This window comes from Phoenix dactylifera, unplaced genomic scaffold (genome assembly GCF_009389715.1).
Source record: "Phoenix dactylifera cultivar Barhee BC4 unplaced genomic scaffold, palm_55x_up_171113_PBpolish2nd_filt_p 000097F, whole genome shotgun sequence".
NCBI classification, from domain to species: domain Eukaryota; kingdom Viridiplantae; phylum Streptophyta; class Magnoliopsida; order Arecales; family Arecaceae; genus Phoenix; species Phoenix dactylifera.
The window spans coordinates 633,764-649,659 of record NW_024067681.1 but is presented as its reverse complement, the minus strand read 5'-3'; the positions used below and the strand labels follow the sequence as shown (position 1 = coordinate 649,659).

Genomic DNA, 15,896 nt, shown 5'->3' with positions numbered 1-15,896 from the left:
TTGTCAGTCTTGCATATGCCGCATTTGGTCCATCAAAATCCAGAGTATTTCTTCCACCTAAAATAATACCCATGATAGAATATCTTGATTTTCTCGTCCAAGAAAGATCACATAATATCGGCCATACCATTTGAGACAAAGCTAGAAACAAAACCCATGTGTTCTACATTTGTAAGCGCAACCAAAGCTCAATAAATTTTAGCTCGGGATCTAGTTTAAAAGAATCTATGACTAGCATTAGTTTACAATGCTTGTGCTTGTCCAGCAAAATTAGTGTCTTAGAATGTGCCAGTGTCCTGGTATTAATTAGTATAATAGCAGTGTACATTATAATATTGTGCTTCCAAATCATAGAATGCCACAATGGTATGAAAACATGTCGAAAGACAAGCCTCACATGTTTGTTGCAGAGTGCTCGGGTTGTAACTTTTGCGCAAAGAATGATTGATCTTACCCCTATAACTAGATCTTACCTCGCACATATCTCAAAACACTGTGCACTTTTCTTTCATCTACCTTCACAGATCTTGAAGTGGTCGTTACATGATCCAATGGTTGACGTCATGAAAGAAGACCAGTCACTCTTCCGCGCAAAAGATACAAGCCGAACCTCTTGCATATATCTTCCTATATGTTGAGTGATGTCTTTTTTTAGCTAGAATTATAATAACAATATAATAACCTTCACGACACCCTGGTTTGTTCCTACTTGTCAGGCAGTTCGAGGAAAGAATATATCCTGGTCATTCACATGACAAGAATGCAGCATCGCACCCTAATTTTGTTACACAAAAAGATAAATAGATCTAACACCACGTAAAGTACTTTAATTCAGGGTGCATGTGAAATTACTATATTTCATTGGCGTTAGTTTGGAAAATTATAAAGAAAGAGGCGCATGCACGTCTCTCATTTTGTAGGTTATATGCACAGATGCTACATAGGTTGCAGGCAAGTATGGCAATTGCTATTTACTTCAAAGTTATTCCATCCGCTGTTCTTCTCGTGAACCAACAGACTCACATATTCTTTAGGGTCTTGCATTTTTTTTTTTTCAGTGCTACACCAGATAAAAAAGTGTACGTGTGTGTGCGAGAGAGAGAGAGAGAATAATCTATGGAGCAATGATTGAGACTAGTGAGACGGTAGGAGAGGGAGGGGCATAGGAAAAAGATGGTAGTAAAATGACAAGAATATCAAGGATAATTATATAAAAAGAGACGGCCGTAGATCCGTGATACTCATCTTTGAGACAAATATCAGAACAACATTAGCCTTTCAATCAAGAAAAAGACATCAGGAATAATACAAGGAGGTCTTGGAAATCAAAGGCACGAGAACGAAATGTTAAAGACTTGGGAAAACTCGCATTCGTTGCGGAGAAGGGCTAGTGCAGTTTAGGGAGGTAAAGGTAAGATAGGGTCAAAGAAGATAAAACAGTGAGACAAGAAAGACAACAGAAGGTGCGTTGGGTGGTGGGGTTGGTTTGGTCAAGTTGGTCAAAGTGTCATGAATGTGTTAAGGGGAGGAAATATCAACCTATTCCAACGCATGGTAGAGGGAGTTTTGAGTGTGGAAATTAACTAGTAGGCCTTGAAAAGTGGTAGGTTTTGGTTACGTCCAAATCCAAAGTCAGCTCACAGTAGAATTTAAGAGTTGAAACTTAAACATTCCCTCACGTTGAAAGAAAGAGATAGATACCAAACCGTTGTCTTCCTTCTCTCTCCATCTCACTCTAATCTACACACTGCACGTAAACACGCAAGCCACACTCTTCACCCACCGAGAGGAAGAGGGAAACACAGTAATAGATGTCAATGAATACGCATTGCAAGAGTGAGAGGACGTAAGGATGAAGGAACTAACCAAAACGTAGTGCATGACTGCACCGAGACGGGTGGAGAAGCATCGTCTCATGCATAGAGTGTTTGTATATTATATAACCAGACAATTTATTTGCGTCATGTTTCTTTCTTAACAAACATAGCCTGAAAGAGAAGTTGAAAGGAAAAAGAAAAGGAAACAGAAAATATATCCAGTTTTCGGTATCTGTAAGTGAGATCTAATGCTAGAAAGTAAATGAAACGAGAGACGTAACCCCTTAGCCAACATTCAAGTATCCATATCCTAGTAACTAAAAAATAAAAAGAGCAACTGCAACAGCTTCACCAACCATTTCACAAGGTTGAGCTACATACCTACATTCTTCTCTCTCTTCTTCCATTGAGTCTTCGTTCTTTCTCTTCTTCCCTTGGGTCTTCGATGTTTCTTTCCCCTCGATTATTACAGGGTTCCACCGTCGAAGGATTGGCTAGAGGAACCAGACTTCATTTCGGGATCCATGGAGCTCATGTCGATGCCATGGTGCTGTTCTCTCTGGGAAACCCCACCCCCCATGCTCCTCACCATATTACCGACCCCGAGGAAGTCTCGAGTTAGCCTGTCGGAACCTCCAAGGCTCCCAGCTGATGAAATGTTGTGCTGAAACCTGGCTTCGTCCATGTTACACAGGCCTGAATTGAACCCACCAAATCCACCAGCTTCTTGTTCATGCCCACCAGTGGTGCAATTCCCACCAAATGCTGCCACCCCTCCGGAGCCACCAAACAGACCAGCATTCCCATTTGCCAGAGAGTTCATTAGATGTTGGAGACGGGTTTCATTCTCCATTTGAAATCTCAAGACATCTCCACTACCATTGCTGCCACCACCAAAGATAGCCTGGAAACTTGTGTTCTTTGCACCAGAAGGTGAAGCGCTACTGAAGCCTTGAAGCAGGGAGGACCCGCCACTTGTTGTCGAACCCATTTGAGCAGCCTTCTGAAGCAATGCGGTCGCAGACATCTGAGGAAGGGAGGATTCATTTCGCATTGAGGTGTTAAAGAGAGAAGGCATGCCAGCAGCCATGTGATCGCTCATAAAATTTCCTGAGAAAAGGGTGGTCGATTCAGTACTCCCATTTCCACTGCTAAATTGATCAGAAATCATTAAGTGGTTGTTCTGGTTGCTAGTGATGTTGCTGGTGTTAATGCTGCTTGTGCTGCTGCTGTTGGAGAAGAAGTTGAGGTTGAAGAGATTGGCTGCGGCGGCAGATGAAGAGGCAGTGGTTCGACTTTGCAGATCAGGGAGTTGCATCAGCCCATGGAAGGGCTTGTTTTGGAGCAAGGAATGGTGGGATCGTGTTTCTTCATCGAAGTCTTGGTTCGAGCCACCACCAAGGAAAAATGCAGAGGAGGGAGGAGGCTGAGGTGGACGGAAGGGCGAAGGGTTTGAAGATGAGATGAGGGGGTCGAAATGGGATCCACTGCCGCTGCCTCCACCGAGCCGAAGGATGTTAGAGGATTGGTGGCTCTGGTCTTGTAGTGAAGTAATTTGAGAATTTTCTTGAGACAGACCCAAAGCCATGCTACTGTTCCCAAATAAGTGGCTTCCAATAGTGCTCAGTCCGGTCGGAATCCTCGCACTTTCCTGTGCTAGAGCATCGCAGAAAGCTCTGTGAGTGATGAAGCTGTCGCGCCTGCAGGAGTTAAAAGTAGAAATGGATGAGCTTAATCAGTTTCACTTCAGTACATAGTACATAGGTGACTGCAAGAATTCCACATGGCTAACCAAATGCTTGAAAAAAAATAAATCTAAGAACTTACTTTTTTTTTTTTTATCTAGAATAATTATAATTACTACTTGAAGTACAGTTATACAATTTTATGCCCCCAAAGCTTGTTACTCTTATACTCTTTTTTGAGACGTACGTTACTGAAGGGATTGCAGAAAGGAATTAATGTCCAGAAACTGAGAAGGTCGCTTGAGGAAAGGAACACAGTAAACAAGCGCAACAACCAATTTAACTCATGCCCCCTAACGGAGAAAATATCCAAGGATAGACGTTTCACCTTTCACCATAAGGCTAGAAATAGAACTAATGGATATCAAGGGAGTCCCACTTCCCCAAGAAACTATAGTGCATCAAGAGGAGATAGGCTTTAGCTAAAAAAAAAAAAGAGAGGAGATAGAAGAAAATTCCCCTTGAAATTGAAAAAGGACAGTCGTCCAAGTAAAAGCTCATTTCACGGACACTAATATTCCTGAAGGACACACTCTTCAATTAATGCAAGTATGGAATTCTTGCGAGCATCATCTTGCCAGTAACATCCACTTCTATCTTCCCCTCCGTCAAAAAATTCCAAATCATACGAACCCTTCATGCTTTCCAACGAAAGAATTTTGTTAAAACCATAAAAGCTACTCCCATTTTCAGTACCATCATTAAATGCCCAACTCCCCTCTCGGATAACCCCTCTTTTATAACAAATTCCTCCTGACATCAATAAAATCAGATGCAACTCACACTGATGATGCGCGTGCATGAGAGAGAGATAGAGGGGGGCGGAGTGAAGGGGACCAGAGAGAGAAGTGGGGTTCTCTTTCCAAGCTCCGACCTTAACGTTTTCACGAGAAGGTGGACCGGAGAAGACCAAGGCCCTGCGTGCATCTAGCCAAACCACAAGAGAACAAACCTCCAAGCCAGCACGTGAACAGGAGAGAGAAAGATAGCAGAAAGGCGCGTTGTTTCCGAGGAGAAAGACGAAAGCCTTTTCACTTGAAACCTCTATGACCACGGCTGCTCTTTAGACAATTTCACATGGCTGCAGTTCCTCGCTGCCATCTGTTTTCATGCACCCACCGCTCCTCTCCAAGCAGGATACCACCCTACCCCCCCTCCTCTCTCTCTCTCTCTCTCTTAACCCTAACCCTAGAACTTTAAACAATAGTAATAATAATAGCAGAAAAGAAGAAAGGAAAGCTGGGAAAGAAAACCCTAATCATCACCAAAACCAGCAGGGAGCTAGCTGACCGGAATACATATAAATGTACAGAAATCTATGACGATATGTGAGAATGATGTCCGTATGATGGATTGTGTTATGTGAAGGGAATGAGACGAAGTGGGGCGAGAAGTACTACCTGGAGAAGAGGGTGCCGCAATCGCAGCGGTACTCGCGGGTGCCGCAGGTCTTGGAGTGGGCCTTCAAGTCGGACTGCACGGCGTAGCGCTTGGAGCACTTGTCGCACTTCCACTTCTTCTCGCCATGCTTGCGGCAGAAGTGCTTCTTGATGCCGGTGAGGTCGCCGAGGGCGCGGGAGGGGTCATGGTGGACGCATGTTGACTCGGGGCACACGTAAACCCGGCGCTGCACCTCCTTGGTGGTCTTCTGCCGCAGCTTCCATGGCAGGTTGTGGCCGCGGCGGTGGAGCTGAAGGTTTTGCTCCCGCTGGAAACCCTTGTTGCAGACCTCGCAGATGAACCGGTTTGTAGCCATCAGTGTCTTGGGTGATAAAGCTATAACTTCCGCGTCCGGATCTGCTCACATGCTCTTCATCATGAGTATTTTGGAATGCTTCATTAATTTAATCTACCGATTGGTTTTATTATTCATCACAATTTAGCTATGCAATTTACCGGTTGATTAATTGTTTAGTTTAGCCAGTGGAGAACTAATAAAAGCGGAGACTTGTGAAGAAACTATAGAATTATAACATAGTTTGGTAATTGGATTGGCAACCATTAGTTAAAATGATTGTTGACAGGCTGGAAGAAGAAGGAAGCAATTAATTTTGAATGGACAAAATCTAAGGAATATGAAGTCAGAATAAATTATTTATTTTTTGGATTAGTAGCAAGAGAGAAGAAAGGAATTGAAAGGTGAAGAAATAAATACACATCATGAAATTTTGATAAATTCCTATTCATTTAGTTTAGATTCAAATTGACGAAAGGTGAAGAAAATGGAAGAGAGATGAAGAAATCATTTTCCATACAGCCCTCAGAAAGCCCAAGCCATTTAATTGGTGAATATGCAATATGGAGAAACAGAAGAACTCAATTCATCTTATCTGGAAAAAGACCAATCCACCAACCAAATGAATTAGTGTTTCCGAAAGTTACATAAGCAAGAATTAAAAAAGAAGAAGAAAAAAAGAAAAGAAAAGCAAAGATTTGGAAAGAAAGCCCTAGCAACAAATCAGATGAAAGTTGGATCTATTTTCCAGATTAGGTTTCTAAGAATCTGGATATAAATTGAAAGGGATATAGGCTTTTCGACATGCAACTAAAGATCTGTATGTTTGAATCATCATGTTTATGCCTGTGAGTGTGTAGATACTTGCTTGGATTTCCTGGAAGGTTCCTCTTCTTCTTCACCGGGGCAGTGGTCTGTGGAGCTGCAGTCGAAGAGGTCGGTGTGGAGGCTGACTGCTGCTGCTTCATCTGGTTGTGCTCGTCCTCTTCTCTGATTGATCCATAGAAGGGTACCGTCGATGAAGTCGATGCCATCTCTTATCTCGAGCCCAAAGCAACAAAGCTTCCTGATGATGCGTTTCCTCCTGTTTCTTCGTCCTCAGCACCTGCTCTTTTTTGATTTCTGGTAAGATCACGACTCGTCCAAATCAAACTAAAATAAAAATTCTCACAACCCAACATGCAACCATGAGCTCCCCTTGTTTTGTTCCATCTATCTATATATCTATCTGCCCGCACTTTCCCCTTCTGTAAATCTAAAAGACAAGGAAGGAAACAAGGAAGGAGAAGAAAGGGAGAAGACCCCAAATTCCTAGCACAAGAGTATTGATCTGAGACACCCACCAGACTACACCTCCAAAAGCCTCCAAAGTCTGCCCCTCCTGCGGTTTCTTCCTAGAATAACAAAAGAACAAAGAAGCTGGAAATCCGAACAAACTGTTGCACTCAAAACTAGTAAAAGGAGAAAGAAGAAACAGAGAGAAAGAACAAAAAAAGATAAGGGGCAATAACAAAAATACAAACCAATTCAGTGACCTCTTCGAGATTTTCCTCCTCTATCTTCTGCTACTCCTTGCTATAAGAATTGAAGCAGTGGAGGTGTAGTGGGGAGGCTAGATCTTGTTTTATTTCTTCCATTTCCTTGTCATACTTTTCATTCCCTCATTCTTCCACACAGTTGCAGTACCTAATTTTTTTCCCTCTTCCTCACCCCTTTGCTCCACAAATAAAAAAAACCATAGTATATATATTATATAAAATGGAGAGAGAGAGAGAGAGAGAGAGAGAGAGAGAGAGAGAGAGAGAGAGAGAGAGAGAGAGGTGTTCTGTTCATGGAGGTCTCCCTCAGGCAAAGCGTGTCGTCATGCGGCTAAGGATTGGGTCCACCGACCTGTAGGCCTTCCCCTCTCGTAACCTTTTCACATCAATGCCCACCTGGACGCTTTGTAAAAATGGAAGACTGTTAGACCCACTAATTACAATGAGATATATATATATAAATAGATTGGTAACCCATTAACATTCTCCAGAGTGCAGTGAGATTAATTACGTGGGGTAGATTGCCGCTACCTTTTGTAGTCGTGGTCGCACTCCTAACTCATTGTTCTCTTCTCCCTAAAATTCCTGTTTTCATTATTTGCTGCTTTTGTACTTTTGTTGTTTAATAACAGGGGAAATATCAGTAGTTCAGTACATATTCTGGTGTTCGTCGCATACAAAGTGGAAGTTTGGAAAAGCTTCTGCCAAACAACTTTTAACTCACAAGAATTTAATGTCTTTGCTGTAAATTGTGTTATTATTCCTTTTTATTATGCAAGATTAAAATAAGATGATAATACCAATCTAATGATGATGCTTTAATGCTGCAAAGTAATTATTACTGGCTAACTGATGAGGTTTTAGTGAACTGCTGGTATGTGGTCATAAAGTCGTGCAACGCAAAACAGAAACACATAGCTTCCTATCTATGTGCATGCATGCGTTTAAGCGACCTCACCACTTTCGTGGTTAGGACCTATCCGTCCTGATATCTTTGTCGGAGGTTTGAGAACTTTAAACCCTCTTCTTCTTCTCAATGCAAGCTTTTTCCAAAATGAGATAATTATGATATATATCTCTGGATAGCAAGTATGGTGGAGACACATTGAAACCACCTTGCACATGATAGGTTCACAGGGGTAGGACCATGGATGAATGCAGAGTTTACGCAAAATTTGGTTAGGAAAAAATTTCAAAATGAATGTTTACACATTGTACCATCTTTTCTCTTACATGCTTAGTTTGGCTTGCTTTGTTTGAGAATACCATAGTTTCATTTATTTGCATTTTAAAGAATATAATAAATTACTGATCTTCCTAGTCCAATTTAATTAGAATGTAAACTCATTGTTAAGAATATGTTTTAATAATGTCATGAATCTGATGGTGCTCATAGATTAGGATGTTACTATATATAACTCAAGTACTGTCAGTTAGGGCATCACAATTCAGCTTGCTAACTGGAGATCTTAGATCCTATATATGATTAGCACTTAGACTTCCACATGGATTTAATCTCTGCATGACTCACATGCACTTTTTCAATCATGCAATGTGCAGTTCCGCAGAGATAATCTAGTTCCAATAGTAACTATCTGCATGCAATTTTTCATGCTGCCAGTAATACTAGAAAACCTTTTTGACCTTGAAATATTTCTTTCCCTTGATATTCTTCTTGATAAGGACTACAGCCCTCTTTCACACGGGAGCACATGCAAGTCCTTTTTTTTTTGGATGCTAAGGCAGGTGGATCATACCTGACGAGTATGGATACACCCAATAAAATCGAAAAATAAAATAACTCGGAGTGCCAAAAATACATTCACATCCTCTAATCTTTTCTGCAAAAATACAACTGCAGTTCACATGTATAAAACACATAATTCATACCAAGATACCAAAATTAGCGCATAAAATTATCAAGAAGGAATTTGCTTCAGGCATAGCTTACAACATTGAAATGTACTTGGATGCGTGCCTACTAGACAAGCTAGCTTGTTTGTCGATATGAATAAACAAAATGGAGAATACACTAATAAATGGTGTGTTAATTGAATGCACACAATCTGGTAAATTTTATTGACTCATCATTACATAACAATCTAGCCTTTTCCCACCTATCTGGATTGTATCTAGGACTATATCTAGTATCATTCTAAGTTTCTCCATATCTTTCTTCATAACCTCCATACATGTTACTTTAGATTTTGCTCTTAGTTTCTTACAATATTCGACACAAACTGAAGTGCTTGTTTTTAGAGCAGCTTTCTCAAATCTTCGTTGTATGTATCTATATAATCTTAATTTATTTTTTATCACTTTGTCCTTAATTTTTGCAACTCATGTAACTCTTATAATATATTTAATTCCTAATCTATCCTTTTTAGTTTTACCATACATCCATTTAATATTTTCACCTCCGTCACACTCAATTTATTCTTTAGTAGAACTTGTTGACTATTCTTATGATTAATGCAATGCTGGGCCTTTGATATTTGGAAAGCTCATTGTTGGAAGATAAATTTATAACCAAATTTATTGTCTATCACATCAATTTTTTGATGTATTCTGAATGAAATTAAAATCTTGTTGTTCTCTTCTAGAACTACCTTTGGGTGAAAAGTGGACTAAAAGTCTATCTATTAGAAGGCAATAATTTTTGACTCTATATTCAAATTTTTCTTAGCATCTTACACTTGTTAATGCTTTGTCTGCAAATAAGCCAATTTTCCTTAGTCTGCACTAATTATTAAGCTAGGGCCCATGAGAGAACATAGGAAAACAAGATCTCAAATTTTTTTGATAGGAAAAAATTGCAACACTCTTATAATGTTCATGGAAGAATAGATTAGGAGTTCATTAGAAGAAACATTAAGTAAATAAAAGAATTCTTTGATGTGCAAACAGAAACTATGACTGCATGTTAAAAAGGCTATTAAAATCTAAGCAGATTATTTATTCCAAACAGTAATAACAAATAAAATTTGGAGATGGAGACAAAGTATATATATTTCTTATGACATGGCATTTAACTAAATGATTCAATCTTGGAATACAGAAGAGACTACTTGGGGGTTGGAACAGGGATTTTTCATGATAAGCATTTGGCAATCTTGTTTGAGCAAAATCATGCAGAAGTTGAGGGATAAGGCATGTATTTTTTAATCAGAACCTAACATATTCAAGTTGTAGTGATTATAAATAATTGGATCTTAACTAAGATTCAAAGATTTCTTAACCAATAACTTTAATTTCTTGTTTCTACAAACCATGAAATTCAAAATAAGTTTCTAACTCACAACTAGCTAAGCACAGAAGGGAAGTTGAATGATTATTGTTCTTTCAAACTTCAAGAATTTGTCATGAACTTTTTTTTTTTTTGATAGAACAAGCACAACCAGGGCAACCCAACCCTAAATACCCCTAACCTCTTAAACCCTATTGAAAGTGGGATAAGATCCTATATCATTTGGTATGATAGCTAAAAATTTTGTATTGGATGTTCAGATAATATAATTAGGAAAATATTAATACATGTTGTTTAGTTGGTTGATTGAATTATTTATGAGTTCATTCTAAAACTCCAAAATCAGTACTGGACGAAGGAATAATAAAATGAGCAAATTGTCCTCTCTCCATGATTGCAAAGGTGAAATTCAATATCACTATGTATTTCTTTCATTACAGTCATATCTTGATCATTCATGATTTTGGTACTGAAGATGGATGGGAAGAACCTATCTTAATTGCTTTGATCAATTCACCAATGTTTCATGAAATGATATTCTGGGTTGGGTTAATTCATTAACTAAGTCAAAGAGGCTATGTGGTCGAGATTTATACTATAATAATTAAGTAGGTTAAAAGCTAGCATAGATAAAATAGTTAATTGGTTTTGTTGAATTACATAATAACTTATTTGGTAACGAATAGAAACTTGAAAGTGCGTTTTCCATCAGAGCTAGAATCATCCTCAAATGCATTACAAGTACACAATAAACATGATGCTAAGGTTTTTGTTTTCTTTTTTTTTGAGTGGGTTTTTATATTTAAATTGTACAAATGTACATCACTTAGTTTAGGATCTTAATTAGTATGCCCAAGCATATATTGCATAAATTTATGCAATAATCACTTTAGATTAAGCAAAATAAAGTAATAGTCGTCAGCACCTAATTATTGATCCATTAAGAATTAGCTTTATGAGAAAAAGAATTACCTTATTTATGCTTCAAAATATGCAAGGGAGGCTTCTTTCAAAGTATTTAAATTGATTTCATTTTTTCTTAAGATACTACAAATTAGGTTAATTACTTTAATTTATAAATTATAAATACATGAGTTTAATATCATCATCAATAGAAATACGTATATGTAAAGTAGATCTCAAAATAAATTAGTCAAGCCTATAACCTGAAAAACAAGACACATCAATATATAGCACTTGTAAGACCTTAAAAGTTTATTCGTCATTCAAGATCCATTCAACGTCAAATGAATTGTTCCTTCAAACAAGAGGTAAAGCCCCATCCCCAAGCCTAATAAAGTTCATGAAATTAAATCTAATGGACCAAGAATATATCATTTCAGGACATCGGCAACACATCTCAATAATCTTTAATTTATTATCATATTCAAAATTATCAAGAACAGATTGGCATTTCTAAAATACTTGAGTGCATCCCTCTTTACTTTTTCTATTTGATTATTATCGACTTGTAAATTTTTCTTAAAATGAATTAAAAGATGCACGTATAGAAGAAGAACTATTGAGAGCTAAACACGAAAGAAGAGAAAGAAAGAAAATGCTGGAAATATTGTACGTCTAAAGTAAAGAAAGAAATATTTCTCAGAAACGAAAATATAAGGCTACATGCATGTTTATATTACAGAATTTTTGGTAACATATATAGAAAAAGAAAAACATGGGTTCCACCTTGTCTCCTAAAGTAAAAGCTGAATTTCTCCATGATCTGTTAATATAAAAATTTAATAATATTAACAAAAGACCGGAAAAACAAACTCTTTGTCAACAAAAGCTCGGCCGGGTTTCTGACTTTTGAGAGATGCCCTACGCTGTCTTAGTTATATTATATTCGTGGCCGCTTGATGTGCTTCTACGTACAAACCATAGATGCTACTTGGGGGCCTCGACTGCCCAGAACGCACCATTCACAGCCAGAGTTACGTACCAGACAGCTCCCCAGGTCCAAAAGCACCCGTATCGTTGCTCTGAATTCCATGAAGCCTGCAGCCAAGAAAGACAAACTCGAGCCGTCAGGGAATTCCACATGCCGTCTTGATCATGGACTCTTTGACTACCAAATGAGCTGAAAATTTTTAATGCAGTCCACAGACAGTGATAGTTAAAAGTAATTAATATTGGGAAAGAAGAATTCCGTGTATAGACCGTGGCTTAAAGCTTCACTTGTGGAGAAACATAACGCAAGCAAAAGTTTTATCCAAAACATTCATTCCCACTGGAGTTTCTATATAGGGGCATGTTGTTTGCATACGTTACTAGATTTCTAATATCAGCTCCTCTTAGCATGAGATTCCCCTCCTTCAGTGGTGCTTTCATGTATAGGAAGCTCCGGGCCGTAAACTACAAAAGGTTACATGTTTAGAAAGCTATTTATCTCTATATGTGTCAGGTGCTCAAATTTCTAGAAGTCACATGATGTACTGTTCTTAATCGAGAGAAATGATGGGTGTGAGTCATTCCACTCGAGGAAGTGATGTGTGAACCATCACAGAAAATGCCATCATTTAGTGGAATAAAGTGGTTGCCAATCGGAGATCACGTAACAACCTATATCAATCTATATTTTTTTTATCATTTAATATTATTTTTTATTAACGTGATCTTGTATTGATCAGTATTATTTTTTTTTTGTTAGCATGATCTTGTTAGAATGATTTTAGGAATCACATAACAACGTATATCAGCAAGTATTATTTTTCGTTATTAGCATTATTTTATATTTGCCCATATTATTTTTTTTTGTATGAAGTATGTATACAAATATATATAACCCCAAAATGTGCCCAATATGATATAACAGAGAAATAAATTTTTTTTCTCTCTTTTTTTTCTCTTATTTTTCTCTTCTGCAAAAGTTTTAACTCCATTCTCGTTGTTTTCTATTTAAGTCAAAACATGGCCAGTTTAAACTAAGATTTGGTATATAAGTATCCTTAATTAAATGAAGAAGATACTCCAATAATGTTTGGATCCATATACTTCTTGAGCATTCTAAACCTACAAGCATTGGAAACGTACACAGATATTTTTATCAAAAAAAAAAAAAAATGTAGGGATGGTCCTGCGTGTGTATGTACACATACACGAGAGAAATTAATTTAGTTATTGTTCCTTCTTTTATAGTGGTATCGCTACAAGAGATACTTTTAGTTCCGCCATGCATGAAACGGACCTCAATGTAAGGATGCAAATGGTTCCCTCCTTTCCAAAATGTCAGCCAATTGTGCTCTAATTCTAGAGATATTCTCGGCCATTTGTGGGTGGTATGGACGAAATCCTCGAGAGTTCTAAGAAACAAGGGCTTTTTATTCTCTATGAAGTGAAAGTTAGGTGTGTGCAGAAAGAAAAGAAAATTTTGGAGAAAAAAAAAATTGAGAATAAAAATAGTAGTCGCCTTTGTCATTATTGTATTATATTGTATTTATAGACACATACGTGCATAAGATCGAATACAGATGGACTGTTTGACCCAACCGATTTGGGTATAAATTATAAATTTTAAATACAATAGAAATGATAATTTTGCTTATCCAAAATTGAGAAAAAAAGATTCCATGGCTAGTGTTTGAAATTCAAACTCAAATTTGAAATGCACCAAACATAGTATTCTATTGGCATATTTCATGCTTGCATAAATTAAGTCTATCTTCAATGGCTGATGCTTGAAATTCAAATTCAACTTTGGAATGCATCATAAATGATAATCATGTTGGTATATCTTGTAATTATGACGGGGCACGAGTCAAGTCTGATACCATAGTCAAGTCTGCTACCACTGACTTAGAAGTGATTACAAAGGAAAAATCTTTCCCATGCAAGGACTTCCTGGTGACAACCCAACTTACTCTACCAGGCATTCTATCATGATACCAAGGCAAGATGCCCATGCGGATGTCCTGCTTTAATTGTTATACGCCTCTAATTCTGCCAAGTTATCTCTAGGCAAAATTATGTCCATAACTAGGTTTCATTTACCTCTACATGTAATTTGAAGATTACCCAGGAGAAAAAGGAATCAAGACGTAGCAAATGCAAACTTGATAAGCCTTTTTCTCCAAAAGCCAGCAGCACAATCAGTAGTGCTATTTGTTGTCTAACTTATCTTGAAGTATTATGTACTTAAGAGCCATCTGCTGCACTTTGTTATCCATTTGACACACAAAATTCTAACATTGATGGGTTTCATCGACAAGCCGAAGTATGTCACTATTAAGTGGCCCTTTTTCACCAATAAACTCCAAAGAATTCGAGGGATCATGAGATTTAAGTCAAGCTATGAGCAAAAACACGTTTTTCTGACTTGAGGGATTTGAACCTACCCCAAGTCAAGGTGATAGAGATCCATGGCTTCCATGTGTGGAAATATCCACTTTCAAAAAGTCGAGTCGTAGACTTTGTAAGGGAGTGAAAAAGAAAGGGAGCTGCACCTTGAAGGTCACTGGTGGGGTTGGATCATGCACCCGGTCAATAATGTGGGGGAACTCATGAAACAGCTAGTTTGCTTGGGTGAGCTTTTGCATCAATATTCGTGTACAATCGATTTTTAAGTGTTTGCGGTAATGGCTGAGAGAGTGGGCAAAGCGGTAGGCAGCTTAGCCGCCGGTGCGAGCCGAAGAACGCCGACACAAGGCGAGGAGAAGGGAGGCCGAGTGAAGCCAAGGGGATGGGCTACGCATCGGATCACAAAGGAGGAGGTGGAGAACCTCCGACGAAACTTCACAACAGTTCTCAAACTATTGAAGGAGCAGATTGAAGCCTCAAAGAAGGCTTGGAAAAACCAGGCGATGGTCATTTGGAGCCTTGGCCGCTGAGTTTTGGCAGAGTGAGTGGCCTGGGACATGGTCCAACGAGGGAAGACTCAGTATGAGGTGGAGTCCGATCCACTAAAATGAGCCTGATTTTTGCTACAGGTGTGGGCAAATCGAGCACGCTGAAGTTGCTTACAAGTTCCCGATGTTGGAGGTGGAAGGGGAAGTGTAGGATCAGATGCAGTCCCTAGCTCCCAAGGAGGTAGAGACGGGTGGCGACTCAGGGCGAGGTGGTGACCCAGTTTCCAGCTCCGATGAGATGGCCCGGAGGCCGATCTTCAGCTCTTGATTGGTGGCCAAGAAGATGTGACCACTGTGAGCCATCATGGGACCGCCATAGCCGAGGAAGATGGCTGAGCCAAACATGGAATCGTCGTCCTCACGGCCACGATCCTCCCTAACCATCTGAGCTTTCTCGACTTGCCGTCGGACTCAGATGGGTGGCAGAAGCTGGCGAAGGTGGCATGGCAGCGATCACCCTAGAAGGATCGGCAAGATGGTGAGAGAGCTGACTTGGGCACTGGGTCTAGGGCGACTCAGGGAATCTGCCAAGCCAGGTCGAGCTTCGACCCACTGAATGAGCTAGTTGACTCGGCGGATGACTTGCGCAGAGTTGGGTCGGGCACTATGTAGCCCGACCTAGTGGTAGTAATGGTGGATGCGGGCCTGAGCCATTCGAATAAGAGGACAAGGAGCTCAGCGACTGGGTTGGCCCGAGTGAGCCTCGGTGCGGCGAACTTGGGCCGCCCCGGTGGCCCGAACCAAACAGCCCAAGGGGACAGGCCTGACGTGCTCAAGGCAGTGAGCCAAACACTGAGAATGGATAGGGCCCTAGTGACCGGGAGCCATCTACCGCCCCCTTCGTCCAAGCATCGACATCTTCCCTGGGACTGTGCTTCCAACTCCGGCAAACTCCGGTTCTTCTCTAACACCGCTGGGGGGTTCGCCTGCTCTGATCTTCAGAGCTGACTGGGCTCGTGCTCTCTTT

General features: G+C 39.5%; 1 protein-coding gene across 4 annotated transcripts; it reads right to left on the bottom strand.

The window, feature by feature from the left end:
- Positions 1-1,933: 1,933 nt before the first annotated feature.
- Positions 1,934-7,027, bottom strand: LOC103722335 (protein indeterminate-domain 5, chloroplastic-like). Of its 4 annotated transcripts, none has more exons than XM_017846471.3 (5): positions 6,821-7,027; positions 6,641-6,691; positions 6,166-6,419; positions 4,963-5,359; positions 1,934-3,517 (listed from the first exon to the last, which is right to left on the bottom strand). In XM_017846471.3, the coding sequence occupies exons 3-5, from the start codon at positions 6,329-6,331 to the stop codon at positions 2,284-2,286; spliced, it is 1,797 nt and encodes a 598-aa protein (XP_017701960.1). In that variant the 5' UTR covers positions 6,332-6,419; positions 6,641-6,691; positions 6,821-7,027; the 3' UTR covers positions 1,934-2,283. The 4 variants fall into 4 exon arrangements, with proteins under 4 accessions (XP_017701960.1, XP_008811075.1, XP_017701961.1 ...); XM_008812853.3 differs by having other exon boundaries at positions 6,166-6,402; XM_017846472.3 differs by lacking the exon at positions 6,641-6,691.
- Between the last annotated feature and the right edge of the window lie 8,869 nt (positions 7,028-15,896).